Here is a 21379-nt window from a genome sequence, read left to right as displayed (position 1 = left end):
GGAAGTCTGTGATTTCTTAAAAATTCAGAACCTGCTGGCTGGGGATGGGGTAGCAGGGTGATACATTATATATCCTGGAGGTTGCTTGATGCAAGAAAGAGAGCCCTCCTACGGTCCAGATGTTCAAAGTGATAAAATGCACTTCAAATGTGAAAATGACTTGCCCTCTGGCATACAGATCCATGTGAGATACCAGCCTAATAAATAAGGTCATTGCACGTTTTTTGACTTGAAGGAACTTTACGGCCACCCCAATTCCAGCCAAGAATCACTTTCAAGTGACTGGCATTCTCATTAAGACATGCCTTAGAAATTTACTTAACAAACAAATACCAAACATTCATCTGTAGCTTAATCCACAAATGTTAGAAGGATATTTCTGAAACTAGCAGACTAGTGTAGATGGAAGAAATTTGTGAAGTTTTCTTTTACATGATCAATGGAGGGGGGAAAATCTGTATTTTTTTTTTTTTTTTTTTACCTCTTGGCCCATTTCCATGCTGCAAAGTTTTGTTGATTGAGCTTTGGCATCAACCATAACATTAAACATGGTGCATATTGACTGTGGGACTCGAAAATCTGTTGATCGACTGGTTTTTTGCAGCTTAACTTCAAATGCAATCCTGGTTCTATTAAAACAAAGTAGGAAAAGACCAATTCAGCATTCATGGCAGCAGGTGGAGGAGACATTTTCTGAGAGGTCAGTGAAAAAGAAAATTGAAGGCTGTAATCAGTTTCAATCGACAATGACTTCACATGTGTTCTTTTAAAAATGACTTTCCCAACTAAGGAAGGCCTATTCACGGAGACAGCCACGGAAACCCTCCCTTTCTCGGCAGTACACGGAACACCTGTAGCTTAGCGTATTTCTGTCTATAGTTTACATGCTATGGAGATCCCTAATTGCAGGAGAATGAATGAATTAACAAAAACCCAATTATAGCATTATAGCATACGTAAGTTCTCTCACATTGGCAACTGCCTACCTTGAATCACTTCATTAAAAAAACAAAAAACAAAAAAGCAGCTTCTAATCTTCAAAATCTCATGGTGGGGAAAAATCTTAAATGACATTTATTGTGTTTTTTTTTTCCTTTTGGTTTTGAAAAAGACTGAAGTAAAAAAAAAAAGATCCAGTTATTAAATAGCCTTAAAGACTAAAAAAATAGGATAGGTACCTTTGGCGAGCGAAGTTAAATTAGGAAGAGTGGTATCAGGGGACTTCTACTATATTTGTTGGCAATGTCTATTATTCTGCGATCAGAGTATATTTCTCTCTGTATTTTCAAGAGTATATATTTTTAATAAGTGAAAATGGCATAAAATACTTACCAATTCAAGAACTGTGTAATGGTACAAGCTTAATGGGACATAATTCTGACACAGGTCAAATTATGATCCCGGCAACATGGTAACTGCTCACAGGAAAAACCTAGTCAGACACGGCCAGCTGGTAATACAGGTGTGAGATTTAATCCTTGGTATCGGCATTGTAAAGGGGACCAGCTATATTTTAAAAGGTTTTAGAGAAGTGGGTCACATCATCCCATGTCTTGAAAGAAAAGCACCTGGTTAGTAAGTGGTTTTATTAAAGCTCCTTTCGCCCAATGCATCTTTTCAGTATTGTTCGCTGTCAGGTTCTAGAGATCATGCAGCCACCAGGAAAGCACCGCTTCAAGAGGCATTAGTAGCAGTTTTCTAACAGTGCAGAGGAGGACCACACAGCTAGTTAGCTCAGGAAAGGATGCCAGCTTGCTAACACACCCTGAGTGCATGCAGGGAAGCCAAGTATAATTTCTAAGGTTGGAAGCCTAGTTCTTAAGAAAAAAACTTAAAAAAAAAAAAAACCCTTAAAGCACTCCTATATATTATATGATCATGTTAAAGATAAATGTATCTTGGCTTCTAAAGGCTCGGTACATTGAAGTAGCTTTCTAATCATGATGATCATTTTAAGCTACACTGAAAATATATCCTTTCCTGGTTTTGGAGAAAAGGAGGTCTGATGGGGACTGAGTTGGACAGGTCCCTGTGCTGATGGCTGGCATGCCAGTTCCGGCCCAACTGGAGAAAGGGAAATGCTACATCATTCCCTTACAATGAAGTAAACGTCTTCTGTTTTCACAGGGGAACTCTGCATTGCCCTTGGAGGGTGCAAAAAGAGGAAACCAAATGCAAAATTAATATGACTGGGAGGGCTTCATGGAGCAAAATACCAGGGATGGAGAGGTCACTGAATTCAACTGACTGTCCTTGAGGACAGGGTTAGGGGGCTGTCTTTCAGTGGAACACAGTATCTGATATAGACTCGAGGCTCTGTCACATCCATCAGATGAATGATTTCGATTCCTCAGAAACCTGGAAGTGAAGAGTGCTTGATTGACTTTTGGATGTTGCATATTTACATCTATGAAATAATGTCCTTACAGTGATGTCCTTCTAGAACGATGGCCGTTTATTCTGTCACAAAGAGGAAAGCAAAGACTCTAGGTTCTAGTCATGTAGATTCTATGTCTTAAAACATCCAAGGACTTTTTCATGTTTTACCCTCTGCATCTGGAGGTCGAGGGATGATATCTGCACTTTATTTGCAGTTGTCTGCTTTTGTCTGGGGCCGTAACTGGAAGGGACATCAAGAAATTTAAGCATCTGATGTTAAGCGTGAATGTGCAGTTGATCAACTTCTGTTAATAAAAGGTTACTGAACAGCTACTATGTGCCAAGCATGATACTGGGACCTGGCCGGCCAGGAGCTCAAAACAAGTAAGATATGCTCCCTGTTGGTAAGGAGTTCACACTCCTTCAGGTGGCTGGCCACAGAGATTTGGGGTAAGAGTCACTGTCTACCTTCCACATCCACATCTTCCCATCTTTGCCCCACCAACTCCTCACTTCCTACTCAAAAGACCGGCTTCTCAGAAGGGCACATACGTCTTTTTGTATAACTGTGTGCACAGATTGGAAGCCTGTAAGTGTTCATTCTAACGTGCTGCAGCCCTGAGTACAGATCAGGAGAGAATTTTTCACCACAGGGGAACTGCCCCATAAGAAGTTTTTGGTGGGATGGTTTGGCTACAAGAAAAGAGTTGCTTTTCCTAAAACTGATGGAGACTATACAGGAAATGACAGGATTCAAAATTCTAAGGAAACATTTTGACCTTGGGTTTGAACAACAGGCCTGTCTTTGGTTCTAAGAGTAGGAAGAAAAGAACGAAACACAAAATTTGGATCACCAGGACTTTGAGGTTCCAGAAGTGCCATCAAACACCTGCCCAGACTCCCCACAGCATGTAGCTCCTTCCCCAATTCCTGCTGAGACATTTACCTGCCTGGGCCTGCATTGTTCTTTTGCCCTTTTGGTTTCCAGTTTTGATGCTATTACTTCTCTTTTCTTCTTCCAAGATATAAAATTCAGATCAGTCCCAGACAAACCCAGCCCCCATCACCCACAACTGATCCATCAATGAAACTACACAACATCTGGAGATCTGGAGTGGCCTGTGCTGCTTGTGGTCTTTCTTTTTCTCTTTCTTTTTTGTTTTGAATGAAGAAAAATAATGGAACAATTATGAACTGGAAAAGGAACATGGATGTGTGTCTGGGGACAGACAGGGTGATGATCATGATGCTCAACCAGAGGAAGTCCGTCTCTGTGTCTGATACACACAACTAGATACTCCAGGAGGGAAGGGATGTGGTCTCATTCTTCACGGCACGCCAGGAATGTGGCACCGGGCCTGGCAGGTAGGAGGAGCTAAACACTCTTTGTTGAATGGATGCATATTGTTCTCATTTTCTCCTCTTCACCTTCTCAGAACACTCTACCTGGGAACTCCTAGTGCAGCATTCCCACCTCAACCCTATATGCCAAGGCGACAAAGCAGGCAATTTGTAGGAAATCCAAATGGACATTTAACATCTCCTGCCCCCTCACTGATGTCTAGTTAGATTTGGGGCAGGACAACTCAGAGCTGGCACATGGCGTGTGCACAGTTCATTATACGAACAAATGATGTTGCTGAGATCCTTCTCACATTTCTGAAAAGGCATTCATTTCCTGCTACCTGTACTGGACTTCGTGGCTCCAGAACTGCACGTACTTCTTTTTTTTCCATTAGCCATCCCCTCGTGCATACACTTATACCTTAAACACATATTTTCTAAGTAAATATTTTGTGACAGATGCTGCTAGAAACCAGGGATACAGAGAAGAACAAGAACAGACATGGCTCCTTTCCTCATGGAGCTAAGTGAAAAAACTGCCTACCATATTATATGGGGTTTGGGACAGATGTGGGGCAGGTGAACAGCAGCTAGACTTGGATGGCTACCACTCCAGCAGACTTAGACAAGCAATCACCTTCTCCAAAAAAAAAATCCAAATTATGGCCAATCGGTGGCCACCTACCATTCCCTGAGTCAAAGTATAGTGGGGAAGGCGTGCAGGGCCTGTCCAGCCACCGAGGCTTACCTTTTGACACAAGATTCAATCATGTCACTGGCCATCAGCTTCAGCCGTTGTTCTAGGTGCTTTCCAAACTCTTCCTCGGGCCAGTGCAAGTCCCGAATGAAGGTCTGAAGGGCATCGAGTTTCCAGAACAGATCTTCTGAAGTGCCTGATCCATTACTGGCAGGATAAAAATTAGAAAACGAGAGTCACCCATGGGCCTTGGGTTCTGGAAAAGCTGACACAAAGACAACTAGGCGCTAGAAGGCTTAAGGCAAACAGTGGCTTCAACATACAAAACGACGCGTGTTGGCGGTGGAGGTGGAGGCCATCTCCACCGGCAGATTTTGAGTTTTACCATACATGACTTAGTCTGCTTTGTTCGGCCAATTATTCCAGACCAGTGAGAAGTCTGAGGAAAGGTGTTGCCCCACAATGACTAGGAGAACAGTGTATGGTAAAAATCAGCCTTCTTTTAATAACCACATTAACACATGTGATGATTCAGATGAAGGCCACGAACCAGAGGGAGAAGTAAGTTTCAACGGATAATAACTACATGGCACCATGCAGTTATTAAAATTCAGGGTTTCATGCACTTCCCCAGCTCCCCTCCAGAGCGGAGGCCTCTTGGAGATTGCACAAGACTTTCAGTTTTAAAAGGACAGTGCTAACAAAGTGGTGAGCGAGGACCTGCTTTCTCTCTTGAAGAGCTGGAAAGAAACTGGGGTGACTCAGATCAAGACGAGTACACCTGGATACCTTGAGTCCAAGATTCTTGTTCAGTTTGGTTCTCACTCCAATTATCATAGACCAGCCTGTTACATAGGCAGCCCCAGGACGAGGTGAGTTGCGGGGGTGGGGGGCGATGAGCCAACAAGGGATATTTGCAAAGCGTTAGGGCTCAAATCCTGAGCTCTTTTACCATTGCACCACCTTACCCAGTCCCCTGTACAGATGGAGAAATTGGTCTTGATTCCTTTCTGTACAATGACATCTAAGAAACTTTCACCTGGGGCATCCACGGGAAGCCTGTGTATGGGAAATGCTCCATCTCTCACCCTCTTGTCCTTCTCTGGCTGGCTTTCTCTTTGGTTAGCAGTTCCATTTGGAGCGCTGAGGGGTGGCCACCCACCCCCCTTCCTCGCATACCACTAATGCTAACACGGTAATTTATAAAATGTCCAACACACCATGCATTACCACTTGTTCTGACATCGTCTATAGAAACAGATGAGAGTGGGTGTTTCTATTGTGACAGATGCCAGCTGCATTGAATTAATGCTTCAGAGAGAAATATAGCTAGTGCATAAACGCATACATGGCTACTGTGGAGTGGGGAGGGGGCAAACTCCCAACATGCCGAGAGGGAGCCTACGGCCTGGACCAACAGGGTAATGTTTCCAAGGACAGACCAGTCTGAGGTCAGTATGTAGATGTATCTGACACGAAGGAGCAGGTAACATGGAAACACGTCCTTAAAAATGAAAGGTGGCAAAGGAGGAAACTGGAATTATGAAAAGATATAGAATCAGGCATTTCCTGGTGGGTGATTGAGGATCTACGCCTTCTATATAGATCCTGCCGTAAGCACTGTTCAGAAGTGGGGGGATGCGTTGTTTCTCTGTGAAAGTTCAGCCTTCCCCCTACCCCCATCCTATGCTTGGGAAAAAGAAACCCCAACTTTGTCTAGCCTAAACCCCGTTTTGGAACTGCATGGTTGTATGTTTTAAATCATTAAGTACATATGAATGCAATAATTGGTATTTATTACAACAACATTTTGACACCCATCTGGTTTCAGAGTTTCAAAAAATTCTTCTAGGGTTTTTTTTTTTTCTTTGAAGAGCTTATTATTAAGTTTTGACATGAGGAAAAGAATATTTTCTTTTTATTTTTAAGATAAACTGTTAATGTTAAGGCAATAGCACCAAGATTATTTTGATTGCTGAGCAGTTACCAAAATGTGTTCCCACTCATGCCTTAATTAATTGAATGGAGACCATTATCTGCTTTATTACAATGTCTTGATTCATATCTTTTCAAAAACAATGCCACGGAGCATGCATAGAAGAAGGTAAGAAAAGCTTTCAGATATTTCTATTTTAATTTTTAACAGATACTACCTAATCTAACTTTTGATATAGTCATCTTAGCATGAATATGATTTACTTTTTTTAGGAGAATTTTTTTCAGACATAAATTTTTGGAGGTTTTAATTTGTCTTTAAAAGAGAATCAGACACATTGACTATATGATTTCATTGTGAACTTGTGAACGAACAGAGGTTTTTAAAAATGTTAGGCAACTTCGAAGCAGCCAAGTACAGCAGTCATTTAATGCCCTGTTTCTACCTGGATCACTGCAGAAATAAAAATGTTGAGGGCCATCTTGATGAATGTGATTTCGAGATTTCAAAACATCACTGCCAGTTTCAGATCATTTTTTATTCCTTTGATAATAACACTTCCCTTTGAAAATGTGCCAATTTATTCTTTCAAGAAAAAGCTTATCTGGCCTATAATTAGCTGTGGTCTAAGAAAAGGATCAAAGGAGAGTATAGACTCACTAAACCCTATTTCACTTATTAAATCATGCACATGGTTTTAATTTAATTTCCCTGAGGTGGAATTTAGGGGTGCTGGATCTTCTTCTTGCTATGGGGAAAAAAAGAGAGCGGGTTCACTTCCTAAGCTAGAAGTGGTGGCTCAGCCTGGACCCCTGAGCTGCTGCTTTTATAGGGGCGGCCAGGCCTTCCCAAAAGACAAATCCCATGCATTCGGCATTTGTACTGATGAATGCAAAAAACGGCCCTATCCTCAGACCACAGATGATACGGCTACCGTAAAATTTAGTTATTTGTTGTTTGACTCTTGCATTCTCAAATTTAGATATCTTCTTGCTACCTCGATCCCAATGCTCCATATTGCATTATGACCTTGGAAAGTATCTTTACATAACATAGACATTACTGAGGCTTGATCCATTCAGAAGTTTTCATTTAGCCCTGAACATACTGTTACTATATCCTGCCATTTGCTGACACCAGAAATATGCTTTATGGTTTAAACAGTCTCTAGGAATTTTTTATTTAAAGAAAACCCCAACTTCTAGGTAAGTGTGCTTTCCTCTTAGATTTGGATCAGGCCAGAGATGACTGGACAGCCTATCAAAGAGGTTTCAGGGACTATTTTTGAATGAAGAACTCCTAGAGTCATGGTACCTGAATTAAAAAAAAAAAAAAAAAGCAACAACAAAAAAACAAAACATGGGCAGATTTTTTTTGCAAAAGAATTCAGGAAGTGAAACATAGTCCTCAAGCGTTCAGTGGGCGTAAGACAAATTGTTAGTGCTGTATATATAGCAAACGCCTTACAAACACGCTGCATGCCAGAAATAAACAATATTGTCTCTGTATGATCAGCAAAATATGTCTAATTATCCATCTCCATCTCTGTTATATAGGATGTATAGAAATAAACAATACATATCCATGCCAAGATCACTTAAATTTAAATTAGATCTAATGTGAACTGAATACACACTCAGCATCATATATAGCAGCCATCCATGACGGTGCCGAAAAAGTAGGCATTTGTGGGATGCCTAGAGGGATGTTAACTGGTAGATTTGGTACTTTGGGAAGGTTCACATTGGGTAGGTTCACATTGGGTAGGTTACTGGTTAAACTCCTGTGGAAGAAACAGACAGAAAGAAAAAAATACCATCACAGTGACAATGCAGATGTGGCAGAAGCACATGACAGTTGTAAATAAACTGGCTATGTCCACAGCAAGACGACAGCGAGAAATCAAGCAACACGCTTCAGAAGACAGCTTACGGATGGGGAGCTGTGGTGCAGTTAGGTATTCAGACAGAAATGACAAAAGTGAATGGAGAAAAATTAACCACAGAGTGACTTAAAAGTGTGGAAACTCAAAGACACCTAGACACAATGATCACATTATTTAAACGCCTTGGGTGAGGGGCTTTCGGTTTCCAAATCCACTGCCACGAGAGTCTACAACTTGTCTGATGCTAAGAACTTGAAGTTCATGGAATTCTTGGCATCGGTGGAGCTGGGGCTGCGGGGGAAATAGCTGGGACTGAGAGCAATGATGGTGCACTTTCATTTTCTTTCATTCGTAAGTCATTTTTGATGGAGGCATTTTCTCAAGTCAGATATTAGATACAAGGCATGATACAGAAGTTCACCCACTTGAATGCATACTTTCCAACTGTTACTTCTGAAGACAGGTGTATGTGCAACAGGGTGTCATAGTTGATGGCAAAGATGAAGGAGTTGTATCAAGAAGAAGGCTTAGCTTTGAATAATTGTATAAAACACTTAAAGAAATGTCCTCCCCCAAACTAAGTCCAATTAAAATGGAGAAATGTTTAAACACACAAAAAGACACCTAGGAAAAGAAAAGAATCCCAAACTCTTCTCGAATTTTAAATTCTTGGAGCATAAGTGGATTTCAAATGTGGTCTTGCGTTAGAGTAATCACCCTTGGAAGTGAGATAGAGACGGGGAGAAAGAAGGCAGGGCTTTAGAGGTGCTGGGGATGTCCTGTTTCTTTATCTGTGTGATTGTTATAGGGGTGTGTTCAGTCTGTGAAAGTTAACCAAGCAGCACATTTTTCTGTAAAATGTTAAAATTAACAGAAAGTTAAAAAATGTGACCTGCATCCGCTTTTTGTTTTTGAACGAAGATGGATCAACTGATGTGATGGAGAGATGGATAACTTAATGAATAAAGAGAGAAAATAAAACAAAACAAAAACCCCAACTTGAATCAAGCGTAGCTCTGCGGAGGGACTGTGGCATTTACCACTCCATGAGCTGGCACCGTGTGTCTCTGTAGTGGCATTTTAAGGGTGTTCCATCCAGCCAAAGTCACTGGCACGGTAGAGCCCAGCCTAACTCTGCATCTGAGAGGAGCCTTCCTGTTTAAGTGGAGTTGACAGAACTTTGGCAGAGGAGTTGAGGGTTTCTTTTTGGATCTTGCAGAAGAGCAAGTTTTGCCAAAGCAGCTCTGCCCCGGGCAAGCTGTGTTTGACTAACAGAACTCTTGCAAGGGCTGGAGCTGCCTCTGGGCTTGCTTAGCGGGGCAAGTCTCCTGATAAGTCGGAAATCCTGGAACCTACAGAGAGTCCGGACACCTGCCTTCCTTCAGAAACAAGTTACTCTTGCACAATGGCAATATGGATGGAAAAACCTAGAATGCAAAATTGCCAACCTGGCATTCTTTTCCTTAAGGGAAACAGGTGTCACACAGGTTTGTTCTTTACACTTTACGTTTTGGGAAAGCCAATTACACTTCTCTACGTGGGATGAGAGGGTGCTCTTCTGGGAATGGTCAAGAGATTAGCTAGATAGGACTATGAAGTAGAAGGAACAATGGAACTTTTTCTTTGATGTTTCTCTGTGTAACCAGAGAATCTGCCTCTGAAGTCAGTCCCTGGTGGCTCTCAGACTTAAACACTGCCATGTAACAAAACCATTGGTGATTTCCATGAAGACATGTGTAAGCCTACATAAGCAAATGTGATCATTAGATGATACACACACTGAATAATGATCAAGGAATTAGGAGATCTTTAGAGATGGCAGCCTGGCAAGTTAAAATGTCAATTCTAAGCAAATTAAAAGTAGCTAGGAATGAATAACATACAGGTGTATGCAAAAGCAACTAAATTTAAACATATTAGCGGATGGTGGGTACACAAATTAGAAATGAGCTTTGTTTTGCATATGCAAATTTGAAAAATACTTATATTAACCAAAACATATTGTATTTGTAAAATATGACATTTTGGCTGGACTACTGTGTTGAACTCATGTAGAAACATTTCCTTCATGTGACATGCTATAATGCTCTATGTTTAAAAGACTGAAACACGCTTGTTATTTCCATTTAACAAAGTAATAGATAATAATAATTAGTAACTATTAATGTTACTAATACTTTATTTGGATATTAATAACTTATATTAATAGTCAAAGAGGCAATTCCATGCATAATATACATGTGAAAAGGGAGAATTTTCTAGTAGCACTCAGGTCAGATCAGGCTCCAGGAGCTGCTGATGGATATAACAAATTATTATTTTAGAGGGCCCTTTAACAACTACCTAAAAACAAGTCCATCACATGCTTCTCTGTGAGAATCATAATGGGATATCTCTGGATAGGATAAGAAGTGTGAATTGCAATCCTAACAACTGATATATGTTAAAAATTAGACTCATTCTGGGGCACCTGCCTGGCTTAGTCGGAGGAGCGCGCGACTCTTGATCTCGGGATTGTGGGTTTGAGCCCCATGTTGAGTGTATTTATTTTTTACTAAAAAATAAATAAATACACTTTAAAAATTAGACTCATTCACTATGCGGACTCTGCTAAAAAACAATAGTTCCAATTCAGGTCAAATGCCCATCCCTGGAGAACTGGATTAAAAAATTCTCATCTGCTCTCTCTCACATGGATGAAAGTCACAAACGTGCATGCCTCATTCCTATGGATGAAACGACTAGAGGTAGAGACATCCCTCACTTCTGGAATAAATTCTAATCAAGATTGTGTCTCCATGCAGAGAGGATACGGTCGGGTGTTCTCTCAAAGATTTCTGGATGGGGATAGCTCTGAGATTCAGAATGCCTCCCACTTTATGAGCCACTTGTTGCATGAAGGTACATAGTACATCTTGTCTTCTTTTGGTGCTCAGGACCCTAAGCCTTTCTCCATGCTTATCCTTAGGTCTAATCCCTAGCTTGGGGAGGTGGGCACTCTCTGATATCTTTCTATAGTTTAGCACTCTAAACTAACCTTTTATTCATTAGCATCACCAGGCACCCAACTGCCTTCCTCGTGAGAATTTAATACCACCAATATACTGTACATCTGTGTATGCACTCTAGGTAGACCTGTGCTTTATACACATACGTGACATGAGTAAAATCTTTTTTTTGCCTCTCTGCCCTGCCAAGAATCAATTTTTACCAGCCTGGGAGCTGTAAAGCCCCTGTTTGAAAAGTATGACCTGGGGAATAAAGTTCTAAACTTCGTGGGCTTTTCGAACCTCCCAATCAACTTTCCAACCTATGGCTTACCTCCCTCCTCATCTGTGCTGGCCAAACTCAAACATTCACTGTTTCTATCACATACCCTACTACCCCCCATGTTCCTACGTTTGCTCATGCTCTTTCCAAGCATCCTTCCCCTTTGGCTATCTTACTCTCCAAGCTATTTCCTTTGTGACTCCTCAGTGGAGATTCATTCCCTTGTACTCTATGCTCTCATTACTCTTTGTTATGTTATTTGTACATTGGTGAATATTTAAAGTCATTTTTCTCGTGTGTATGTTGCTCAGACCCAGATTGAAATCCCCGACCAGAGGATTGTATCTTACCCTTTTTCTCCTCCCCATAGTTTTCCTATTGTATCCTTATAATTTTCAGGCTGTATGGTTTCTTAATAAATGTCAGTCAATAAACATTTATTGAGTACCTGTTGCGTCCCAGGCCCAGGTGCTAGGGAGGCAGTGGTGATCAAATGTCAGGGGGAAAAGTTGGAAAAATCCTTGTTTTACAAAGGAGGATATGAGGCTTGGAAAAGTCATCTGACTTGCCCAAGTCACCCAGCAAGTTAGTAGCAGAATCAGGGGTGCAGACTCCTCCGAGTCTAGTACTTTCGTATTTCATACCAGGTCACCGACATGTTGCTAAGGTATCTTTGGTCTGATAGTTTATTATTATTAAGATACTGACATCCTTGACAATCTGGAAGATGAAAGTTATTTCAAGAATACTTTTCATATGTCTATCTCAGGCAGAGAGAGATAGAGTGCATTTTGAGAAATGAAAAGCAGGTTTTTCAGGGTGCATATATTGAGAACAGTGTTTAGTGCAACCATTCAGAGCCATCCTAGCCTGAAATGGGCAACATGAAGCACGGATTCCCTGTGCCTGGAGGTGTTTAAGTGGAGATTGAGAGAAAGTCTGTCAAGGAGAGGGTAGTGTGGAGTGGGTACTTGGTACTAGCCCTGGGAAGCTCTGGATTGTGTGCTTTTTAAGTTTGCTTCCACACAGAAGGCCAGGATGACCTGACTAACAAGGAGCCAACTGTAAAAAGCTGGTAGAAATGTTGTCCAACTGTCAGTTAGGACCAAAAGCTTTTATTCACAGCTACAGGGAGAGCTGTGAACAACCTGCCCAGCAATGGTCCTATGACGTGTCCTGATGGACACCCACCAGAGGGTTATGGGCTCTAGCTTGAGCCTAGTCCCGAGAGGCTGACGATCTTCAGCTGTGGTTAGAAGCCGTGCAACGACATTTTCCACAAATACACAGAGTTTCTAATCATGAATTTATCTGACCTAATGGAAACAGAGATGCAACTGCCCTTTCTCTCTGTGAAGAGATGGGTGGCCACCTTTCTAGAGAAAAGCAGCAATAGGACTTGGCCATTTGACCCTTTCTCTCAGGTAGCTTTGGTTTTATCGAGCCCAAAGGACTGTATCTCTGTTTTATTTTATAGGGCCATATTTTGAAATAAGAAATTCTGAAGAATAAAAAATACTTTTCATCTATTTTTAGCAAGCTCAATATATTAGTAGCATTTTCTTGCCAGAGTGCCATTTTTCTTTAATATTCTGAATGCTAGTTTTTCTTGAAGCAAGCTTTACAATGCATTTCTCAGTCATTTTACCTATAATCAAGTGCCTGTAGTCACAACTTTTGAAAAATGGAAGAAGAGAAGTATTTGAGTATAACAATTATTTGAGGGAAAGGTTATGCGTGCATGTGTGCGTATGCGTGTGTATGCATGTGTGTATGCGTGTGTGTGGGTGCGCGTATGTACACGTACTGGAAGAACACATGTAAGAGTAGAGAAAATTGAACAAACTAAATCTATTTATCTAAGTCAGTTTCTTGTTTTTGAGTAAGCATAATTTAAAAAAAAATTACAAAAAGATCATCCTTGACTTGGAAAAAAAATCCAAAAAGGAAAGTGAATCTGTGCTTCTTCACTAGCGGTCAGATAAAAGCTTGTACTTTCTCTTCACCTGGTAGGAAGTATAGGGAGACTCATTTGTCTTAGCACATAAAAGCACGACCCCAAGTTCTTTTTACCCTTCAGTTTGTGCCGGCCATTCTGTTCATCTGTCACAGCATTCACATTCTGTTTACAAATCAGCTAATAAAATGTGTGTGGTTTCGAAGCACTGTAATTTAGTTTATGTTTTATTTGGCACTTTCAAATTCCTCAACATACTCTAAAAGGCAATGTACTATTTACCATGAATTGAACAGACTACAGTCACAGTCACTAACCAATAGTGCAGTTTGGGACAGCAAAAAGCTACTTAAGAAAAAAAACCACATCTACATAAAACATTCCTAGGTTATTATTCACAACTATTAATCCTTCACTAATTTTCAGATCTTTAAATTACTGGTCCAAGAGTTCAAATTTTATTTTTTTAATCATTAAAAAAACTCCCCAACAAAACTTTCCTTGACTAACACTTCCAATTGTGAAAATAATCTTGATTCCTCCTTTATGTCTGATGGTATCAAGAATATTTAATACTTCAAGAGGAATAGCAGTTACTTGCTTGAAGAATTTAACAGATTATAAAATGACATTGGTGACATTATCACAGAGCTTCACAACAATTCTCAGACATTGAGTAGGGACACTTTAAAAAATCAGTTTTACAGACAAGAAAACAGTTCACAGAGTTTTGAAGCCTTGCCTTCTGGCTGATGAGGGGAGGGCAAGGCCCTAACTTTAGGGCCCTTTAAGAAATAGTGACAGATACCAATCATTTCCTCCCATGTGTTTGGCAGTAGCAGCATTCACATTTAAACCCAAGTAAAAGCTATTTCAAGACCATTACTATTTTGAAAATGTGAATATTACTCATTTGAATCTTTTCCTTTTCTCAGATGTTCTCTACAGCACAACTGTCTTGAATACAAAGAGCATTAAAAAAAAAATACAGTCGCTTGTTCGTGCTTTGTCATTAAGAGACCGTTTAATTCTCATGAGTTAAAAGTCAGCAGGGCCATATTAAGAGACGGTATAAACCTGAGAATAACAAGCTAAAATTTAGATTTCTTGGTGCTTGCAAATGAAGAGCAACTGCCTATTAACCTGCTTTCAGTAGGGTAAGTCAAGAAACTTCTCCCGTGGCTTAGACATGGAAGTTGGGGGAGGGGGTGGCTGAGAAAGCTATTTTGCACTGATTTCTTTATCAGTTAGAGTCATGCAGTATAATATTAGAGGAAGAATCTCAATCCAGAGAACTGCTTAGAGACAGGGTACAGGTCAAGTCTTGTAAATTGAGGAAAAGGGTTTTGAATATTTGTTCTGGAGTGTCTCAAAGTCTGCTGTAAATACCCCCATTTTGTTCCATACTGGTTGTTACTTCCCAAAGATGTAAAGGACTAGAAAGAATTAAATGCTTTTCTTACATAAAAGAAAAAAAAGAGTCTAACAGGGCAAAGCTAATGTCAGACTTTATTGGAGCTTTTTAAATCACACCAGAAAATTTTCTCCACCTAGAAGCCTTCTATGTCTCTAGAAAGGGGAGCCTGAGACTGACCCTCTGGCAGCCCTCAGTCACAGCCCTCCTCCTTGCTGGGGAACGCAGGTGGCACTGAATCTGCCAGACATTTTCAAATAGGATCTAAGATTTGCTAAGCAATTGTGGAAATTGCCAAATTCACACCCTACAGGATTTCCTGTCATTGGTCCTAAAGGATATTCCCCTGAAAAAAAAAGTAGTTGAATAGATTTAGGAAACTCCAGGTGAAGCAGAGTGAAATAAGGGTCTGTATGACTACGTTCTCAGAGTTTTCAAATATGCTCTTGTGCTTTGTGGTTCTCCAGGAGATATGAGTGTGCGGTAGATGAGTGCGGTATATGGAGTCTTCTAAACATATCTGGCCATAGAGTCCTTTTCTCGAGGTGTATCTCGAAGGCCAAGACCAGGAAATGGCAAACTATAGCCCATAGGACAGTCTCCTGTTTTTGAAAATAAAGTTTTATGGGAACATAGCAACACTTGTTCATTTGCCTTTTGTCTGTTTTTGGTTTTTCACTACAATGGTAGAGCTGAGTAGTTGTGACAACAGAGATTGTGTAGTTGAAAAGGCTAAATATTCACCTTTTATAGAAAAAGTTTGCTGACCCCTTGCCTAGACACCTATGGAACACACTGTGGGAAACATTAATTCCTAAGGATATCACCACTGGAGTAAGATACACAGTATAAACATCAGAGCCAAGTTTATAGCCCTTATTTCTTATTTCTCTTGTGCAATAAAACAAAGATTTCATTTCATAAAACATTTCTCAACCTCCTCCTGCCTCCTCTGCTTTGGACAAGGATGGTATGAGCATCACAGCCAGAAACATGTACAGTGTTTGCTCTCTGTCCACGCTAACAATAAAAACTGTAAGACACCGCTAATCCATTTCTGTATGACTCTCCAGCCATTTGCACCCAAACTCCGATGGTATCAAAAAAGGTTTCCTTACTTGACTGGTTCCCATGACTCCCGCTCAAAGCCCCTGTGAATGGATTGTGCAATTGAGGACTCCATCAAATCCACATATCTAACCACAAGTGGGGCAAACAGGTCTTGCAGGTGTTTGTGAAATTTTCCATTGCACAAATTATCTAGAACAGATAAGCAAAAGCTCGGTAAGAACCCACAGTTGCTTTATCAGCATACAACGTACATACAGAAGGGACTGTCTTCTATATTAAATACACTGTTCCTAGGGGATGCAAGAAAAGGGGGGTATAAAAGTACATGAACAGCACCGAAGCTCATGATTAGATCTGTGTGGAAGGAAAATGGAATTCAAAAATATTTTACCCGTTTGTTTCATTCTTCTAAAAAGGAAAAACAATCATGCTCCTTTAAAAAACAGTAAAAACAATAACCAACAACTATTTTTTAGGTTTTCTCCTTATACCTGCTACCCCTCCTCCCATGACATTAGCAGAAAGAAAGAATATTCTGTACCCCTCCCCTCCTTCATCACTCTTCTTGGAAGGAAGGTCTATTTTATGGCTATGTGTTGCTATAAGATACTGAAATACTTGGGGTGTTATTTAGCTAGAAATTATTTTTCATCTAGAAAACATCTTTCAATAAAAATTTCAAAATGTGAAGAGGTTAAGTTAATTAGCTTGTCAAAAGCAAATAAAACACACAGGCACGAGTATCGCTTATCACACTGCTCTTGGGTTCTCCTGCCTAGTTAAGAGAGGGCTTCGGTGCAACAGGAAATTTGTTGGTAGAAAGATAAGGGCCATCAGCTGTAAACTTGTTTTTTTTTTTTTTTTTTTTTTAAGCAATAAGAAAACTCTGAAGAGGTTTCACTAGCTTGTAGTCTCACTGGGCCAAAGACATTTTAGCGGTCTGTTTATCTGCATGCTACTTAGGAAAGTCAACCAGTCAAAGATAATACATACAGTCGGTACGGAGAAAATCATTCAGCAGCTGAAACAGTGGAAAACTGTCCCACGTGTCTGGGGGCTGCACCTCTAATGCCGCATCCATGTCCACTGCAAAAAGTGACAGGAACGTCTCGGCATGCTCCACCATCAAGTCTGACCACCACGCGAAGGCCTTTGAAATTTGGCAGAAAAACAACAGACAAAGAGGCGATAAGTTTTTCTCTCCGACCTAAGATGTGAGGTTAAGCCCTCATTGGTCAAGATTAATTGTGCATCAGCAGGGTTTGGTAACTTTATTGTAAAAAGAACAGCATTTTTGATACAATGGGTCCTCTCAGCGTCCCAAGGCCATGCTTTTCATCATTCCAAGCCTGCCTCAGAAAGTCTTTATCTGACTTGCTGGTCAAGGATGCAGCTGTAGAAACGACAGACGCGGAACTTCTGTTCAATTTACAATAATCCAGTAGGTTTGGAGTCATGCTCTTTGTCACTGTTGTTGGCTAGCTCTTGCTCTAAGGTATTAGAATTTGGGAGTTTCTTCACTGTGTTTATGGGTTTTCTGCTGGTCTAACTTGAAAATTTGCAATTAGGGTTCACTTATATCTACATATCTGGGCTTCATTGCCTATGGTCTCATACAAGCTCAGCAACTCATATTTCTCTACGCATTGGTCATGTTATTCCTATTTCATACCAAGTCACCAAATGTTTGAGTCAACATCTCTTTAAGCGGGGAGCCTCTGGTTTTGCATCCTGTCTGTAGGAAAGATCAGGTGGAAGCTAGGAAACACTCAGTAAGATTAGGACTTACTTTTCTGGGGGTTGGACATATATGTACATTGAAAACCAAAAAATATCAGTGAAGTAACTCATTTTCATGCACGTGGGTCCTTGGAAATCATTGTGCAGGGTCTCGGGGCAAACATTCACATTGGACTAGGCCAGATGTGAATGCCATTCAAAGGCATGCATGCATGGTAACTAATCATTTCTGGCAGGGAGCATGCAGAATGAGTGGCGGTGTCAACAGGCCCCCCCCTTTTTTTTCCTGATTTCAAAGAGCAGAGAAACAAAAACAAATTGCCAGCCCCTTTTTGCCCCCCACCTCCCCACCCAATGCCGTAAAGTATTTACACTGGAAACACTTTCCGGAGCATTCACCAAAAAAAGATGAGAAGGCGTTTGGAAACATGAAAGATGATTATGGAAATAATTCCATAAATGAAAGAGTTTGTTCAATGGCCAAGCTCTTCTGTGATTTATTAGTTATTTGGGGATATTCTAACAGCCACTAGGAGGCAGAGTAGGGGTCCACCTCTCTTCTTTCATGAGATTTCATTTTACTTACTTCTCCTTTATCAACATGTGGCTGGTTTGCAAATTAAATGGAAAAAATCAAGTCATGGACCATTCTGCAAGGTCAGCTTGGCTGGAAATAGACACCTGCTGTTTCCATTTTAATATACAGTAAAACCTCACTGATTCAGAGTAATGAGAGAAGAGAGATGCTCATCTGTCAGCAAAAAGCCTAAATTATGGGGTTTTCTAAAAAGAGGTATCATTTTACTGCTTTCAAATTCAGTCTGTAATTGGGCACCAAAGTAAAAGTTATTTGCTGGTTACCATATCAATGTATTATAAATGTAGAAGTTTTTAAAAACTTCCAATAATTGTAGACACATTGACCTATAAAGTGAAGTCAAAGAGATAGAAGTTTTGACTTCAGAGGTCCTGGGATGAAACTTATGAGAGAGCCTTTAGAATTTCCAGAGAAAGTTGAGATCACGTCAAACATTCTACTTAAGAAAAACTATACGATCTGTATCTGCAGTTGAATTGTCACAAGCATTTGTGTCTGAATCGATGAGGTTTTACCGTAGTTTTACTACCTCGGCATGAGAGCCCTGGGGTTTGGGGCTGGCTCCACTGACTACCTGGCTAAATCTGGCAGAGGAAGAAATCCTCCACCCCATTCCCCGAGTTCTCCCAGCCACCTGTTTTTTAGGCAGAGACCTTCTAAATAGTAGAACTTGCTGGAGTCCCACTCCCACCCCCAACCCTGTATGGAAGGATGACTCTCATCAGTCTTGCTACAGGGTATTGGAAAACTTCACAAAGGTACACCGAATGTTCGCTGGTACTCATTCTTTAGTTATTTGATTAACTTTACATCTTCAGGGTGAGTCCAAGTAAACAGTTACTGGGGAGACTGAGTTGCCTTCCCAAACATGATTTTGCTCTAGGATGACAGGAAAAAAACAAAACAAAACACAGAACAAAAACCAATCCTAAATGTCTGAAATTAAAAATGTCTTAGCCCAACCTCATACCTGGTTCTTACCAGGTTTATTTAAAAGTTGCAAACCAGAGGCCCTAAGAAGTACCCACTTCTACTATCTATCGAGAACTTAGCCCTTCACTGGAATTTAATAAAATTGAGCAATTATCTACAGTTGTTGCATTAATAGTCAAGTAGATAGGCAGCCCTACAAAGAACAATGACTACTGTGATGTGAATGATCACTTTTGAAGTCTGGCAGAGAAACTTAGGATTCTAGAATAACGATAATTTAAATATAGTTGTTGCAGGAGAAATGAAGACCAAATCTATTTCTGTACACCCAAGGTCATTCCTCCAGGACTTCATCATCAAACCTTACTCTCTGAGAAGGAGAAAAAGATTCTGGCAAGGGTAAAAACAACCAAAAAGCCATAATCATAATTTCAATCAAATGAACAGAATCTGTGTGACTGGGTTGCGCAAGGCAAGCTTTAAAATTAAAACAAAACAAAATAAAAAAACCACCCAGACCCAACAACTATATTTATTATGCTTGCTCATACAGGTGAATGCTATTTTTGTACATGAGTTAACTCAAAGTTTGTGGGTATCTAAAGTCTTTGGAAATCTTTTCCAAAGACAATAGGGAGGTGTATTTTGGCTCCTAAATACTTACCTGGTACTTTTCATTATTTAAAGGCAAAGATGTATGCTTTAGGAATATAGTCCACCACACTGAACACACTGTATATTTTGTACACAAACTACATGTATATATGTACCCCTTTGTGTACCACAATACATATATACATATACATACGTATACATAGAGAGAGATTGGAAAGGTGGAGCAATGATATACATGAAGGCATAATTCCTGTGTGTGTGTGTGTGTGCATGCATGTATGAATAACTTTGGCTCTGAGAGCAGAATTAAACTGAAATTAAGAGGTAAATAAGACAACTGCTACTGTATCATGCCTGAGTGTATGTGTGATGCATTTCTAGCCGATGAGCATGTTTCCTCTTGGGGCATTTAATTACTTTGTACTGGAATTAAAAATGGTTCTAAGGATTATTGTTTTCTTGGTGGGGGAGGCAAGTCTACTTGTCACGTTCATTTGTGTGGTGCCACCAAACAGTATGGATCGGCAGCCAAGATCCGTGCTTAGGATTTAGTAATTTTCTAGAGTTTATTGAGCACATAGAGTATACAGTGAGTACTGATCAGTGGGAAAAATCTTCATACTTCATTCTTCGGGCAGCAAAACTGCATCTTAAATATACTAGGGCAAATTCTACTTCTTTAACTGTAGCCCAGGGGCTTTTCTTGACCCAGCCATACCCTGAAATCACCTGGGCAACTTTTAAAAATTACGAATAGTTGGCCCCTCTCCATGAGATTCTGATTAATTGAGCTGGGGCGAGACCCTGGCATCAGCCATTTTTAAGAGCTTTCCAGGTGATTGCAAGCTGGAAGTGAATGCTAAGAACAAAGGTGCTGCTTTTCTGGACCATTCCACCTTAAAACAATCCCACTCTTCTTTCAACATATTCTGTCCGTACCACTCATTTGGTACTTTCCACATAGGTTTTGTCCTTTTCATGATCACATGTTCATATATTTTGCTTCCTTAGCAATTTGTCCCTAATAATACAACAGGCAAGCTTTGTTGAGAACTTACTATATGCGAGGCATAACACCAGATGCTTTACTTAATGTGGCCTTCCATCCCAACGACCATCTGAGGTAGAGTCTATTGTTACCTCCCATTTATGGGATTAGACAGGTTAAGTAATCAAGTTGAGATCACAGAGCAATGAGGAGGTAAACCTGGAATTCAGACTCAAGCTTCTCTGGCACAGAACCCAAGCTCCTGGCCACTCTGCATTGTATTGTCTGAAGGCCAAGACTACCTTATGTCTCCTCGTCCTTCCAAAAATCATGGAGGTACGAGCGTCAGTGCTCAACAGATAGGTAGCTTTTGATGGATGAATGAAATTTTTGTGTTGGATGAAATTACTAATTCAGGAAGTAATCTTGTACATTTACCTAAAACCAAATGGAGTCTCCAAATTCCAAAGTATGCTGAAGTTTTCAGTTGTAACTCCCAAAGTTAGTAAATGAAAATGGAATTGAATTTATTTCTACTCTATTTATTTACCC

At 40.3% G+C, this 21379-nt stretch overlaps 1 protein-coding gene across 1 annotated transcript in view; it reads right to left on the bottom strand.

Annotated features, from left to right (window-relative positions):
• CADPS (calcium dependent secretion activator) overlaps nt 1-21379 on the bottom strand; it is a 799713-nt gene that overhangs the window by 76748 nt on the left and 701586 nt on the right. Inside the window, exons 29-33 of the mRNA XM_087866885.1 lie at nt 16947-17103; nt 16001-16142; nt 7993-8139; nt 4472-4627; nt 482-629 (exon numbers count right to left, since the gene is read on the bottom strand). Of these exons, the coding sequence (XP_087723011.1) occupies nt 482-629; nt 4472-4627; nt 7993-8139; nt 16001-16142; nt 16947-17103 (750 nt within the window). The remainder of the gene's footprint in view (nt 1-481; nt 630-4471; nt 4628-7992; nt 8140-16000; nt 16143-16946; nt 17104-21379) is intronic.

This window comes from Ursus americanus, chromosome 14 (assembly GCF_024610735.1).
Source record: "Ursus americanus isolate L20-20 chromosome 14, mUrsAme1.1.p, whole genome shotgun sequence".
Lineage (NCBI taxonomy): Eukaryota > Metazoa > Chordata > Mammalia > Carnivora > Ursidae > Ursus > Ursus americanus.
The sequence above is the reverse complement of the archived record's forward strand: the minus strand, read 5'-3'. Positions and strand labels throughout refer to the sequence as shown.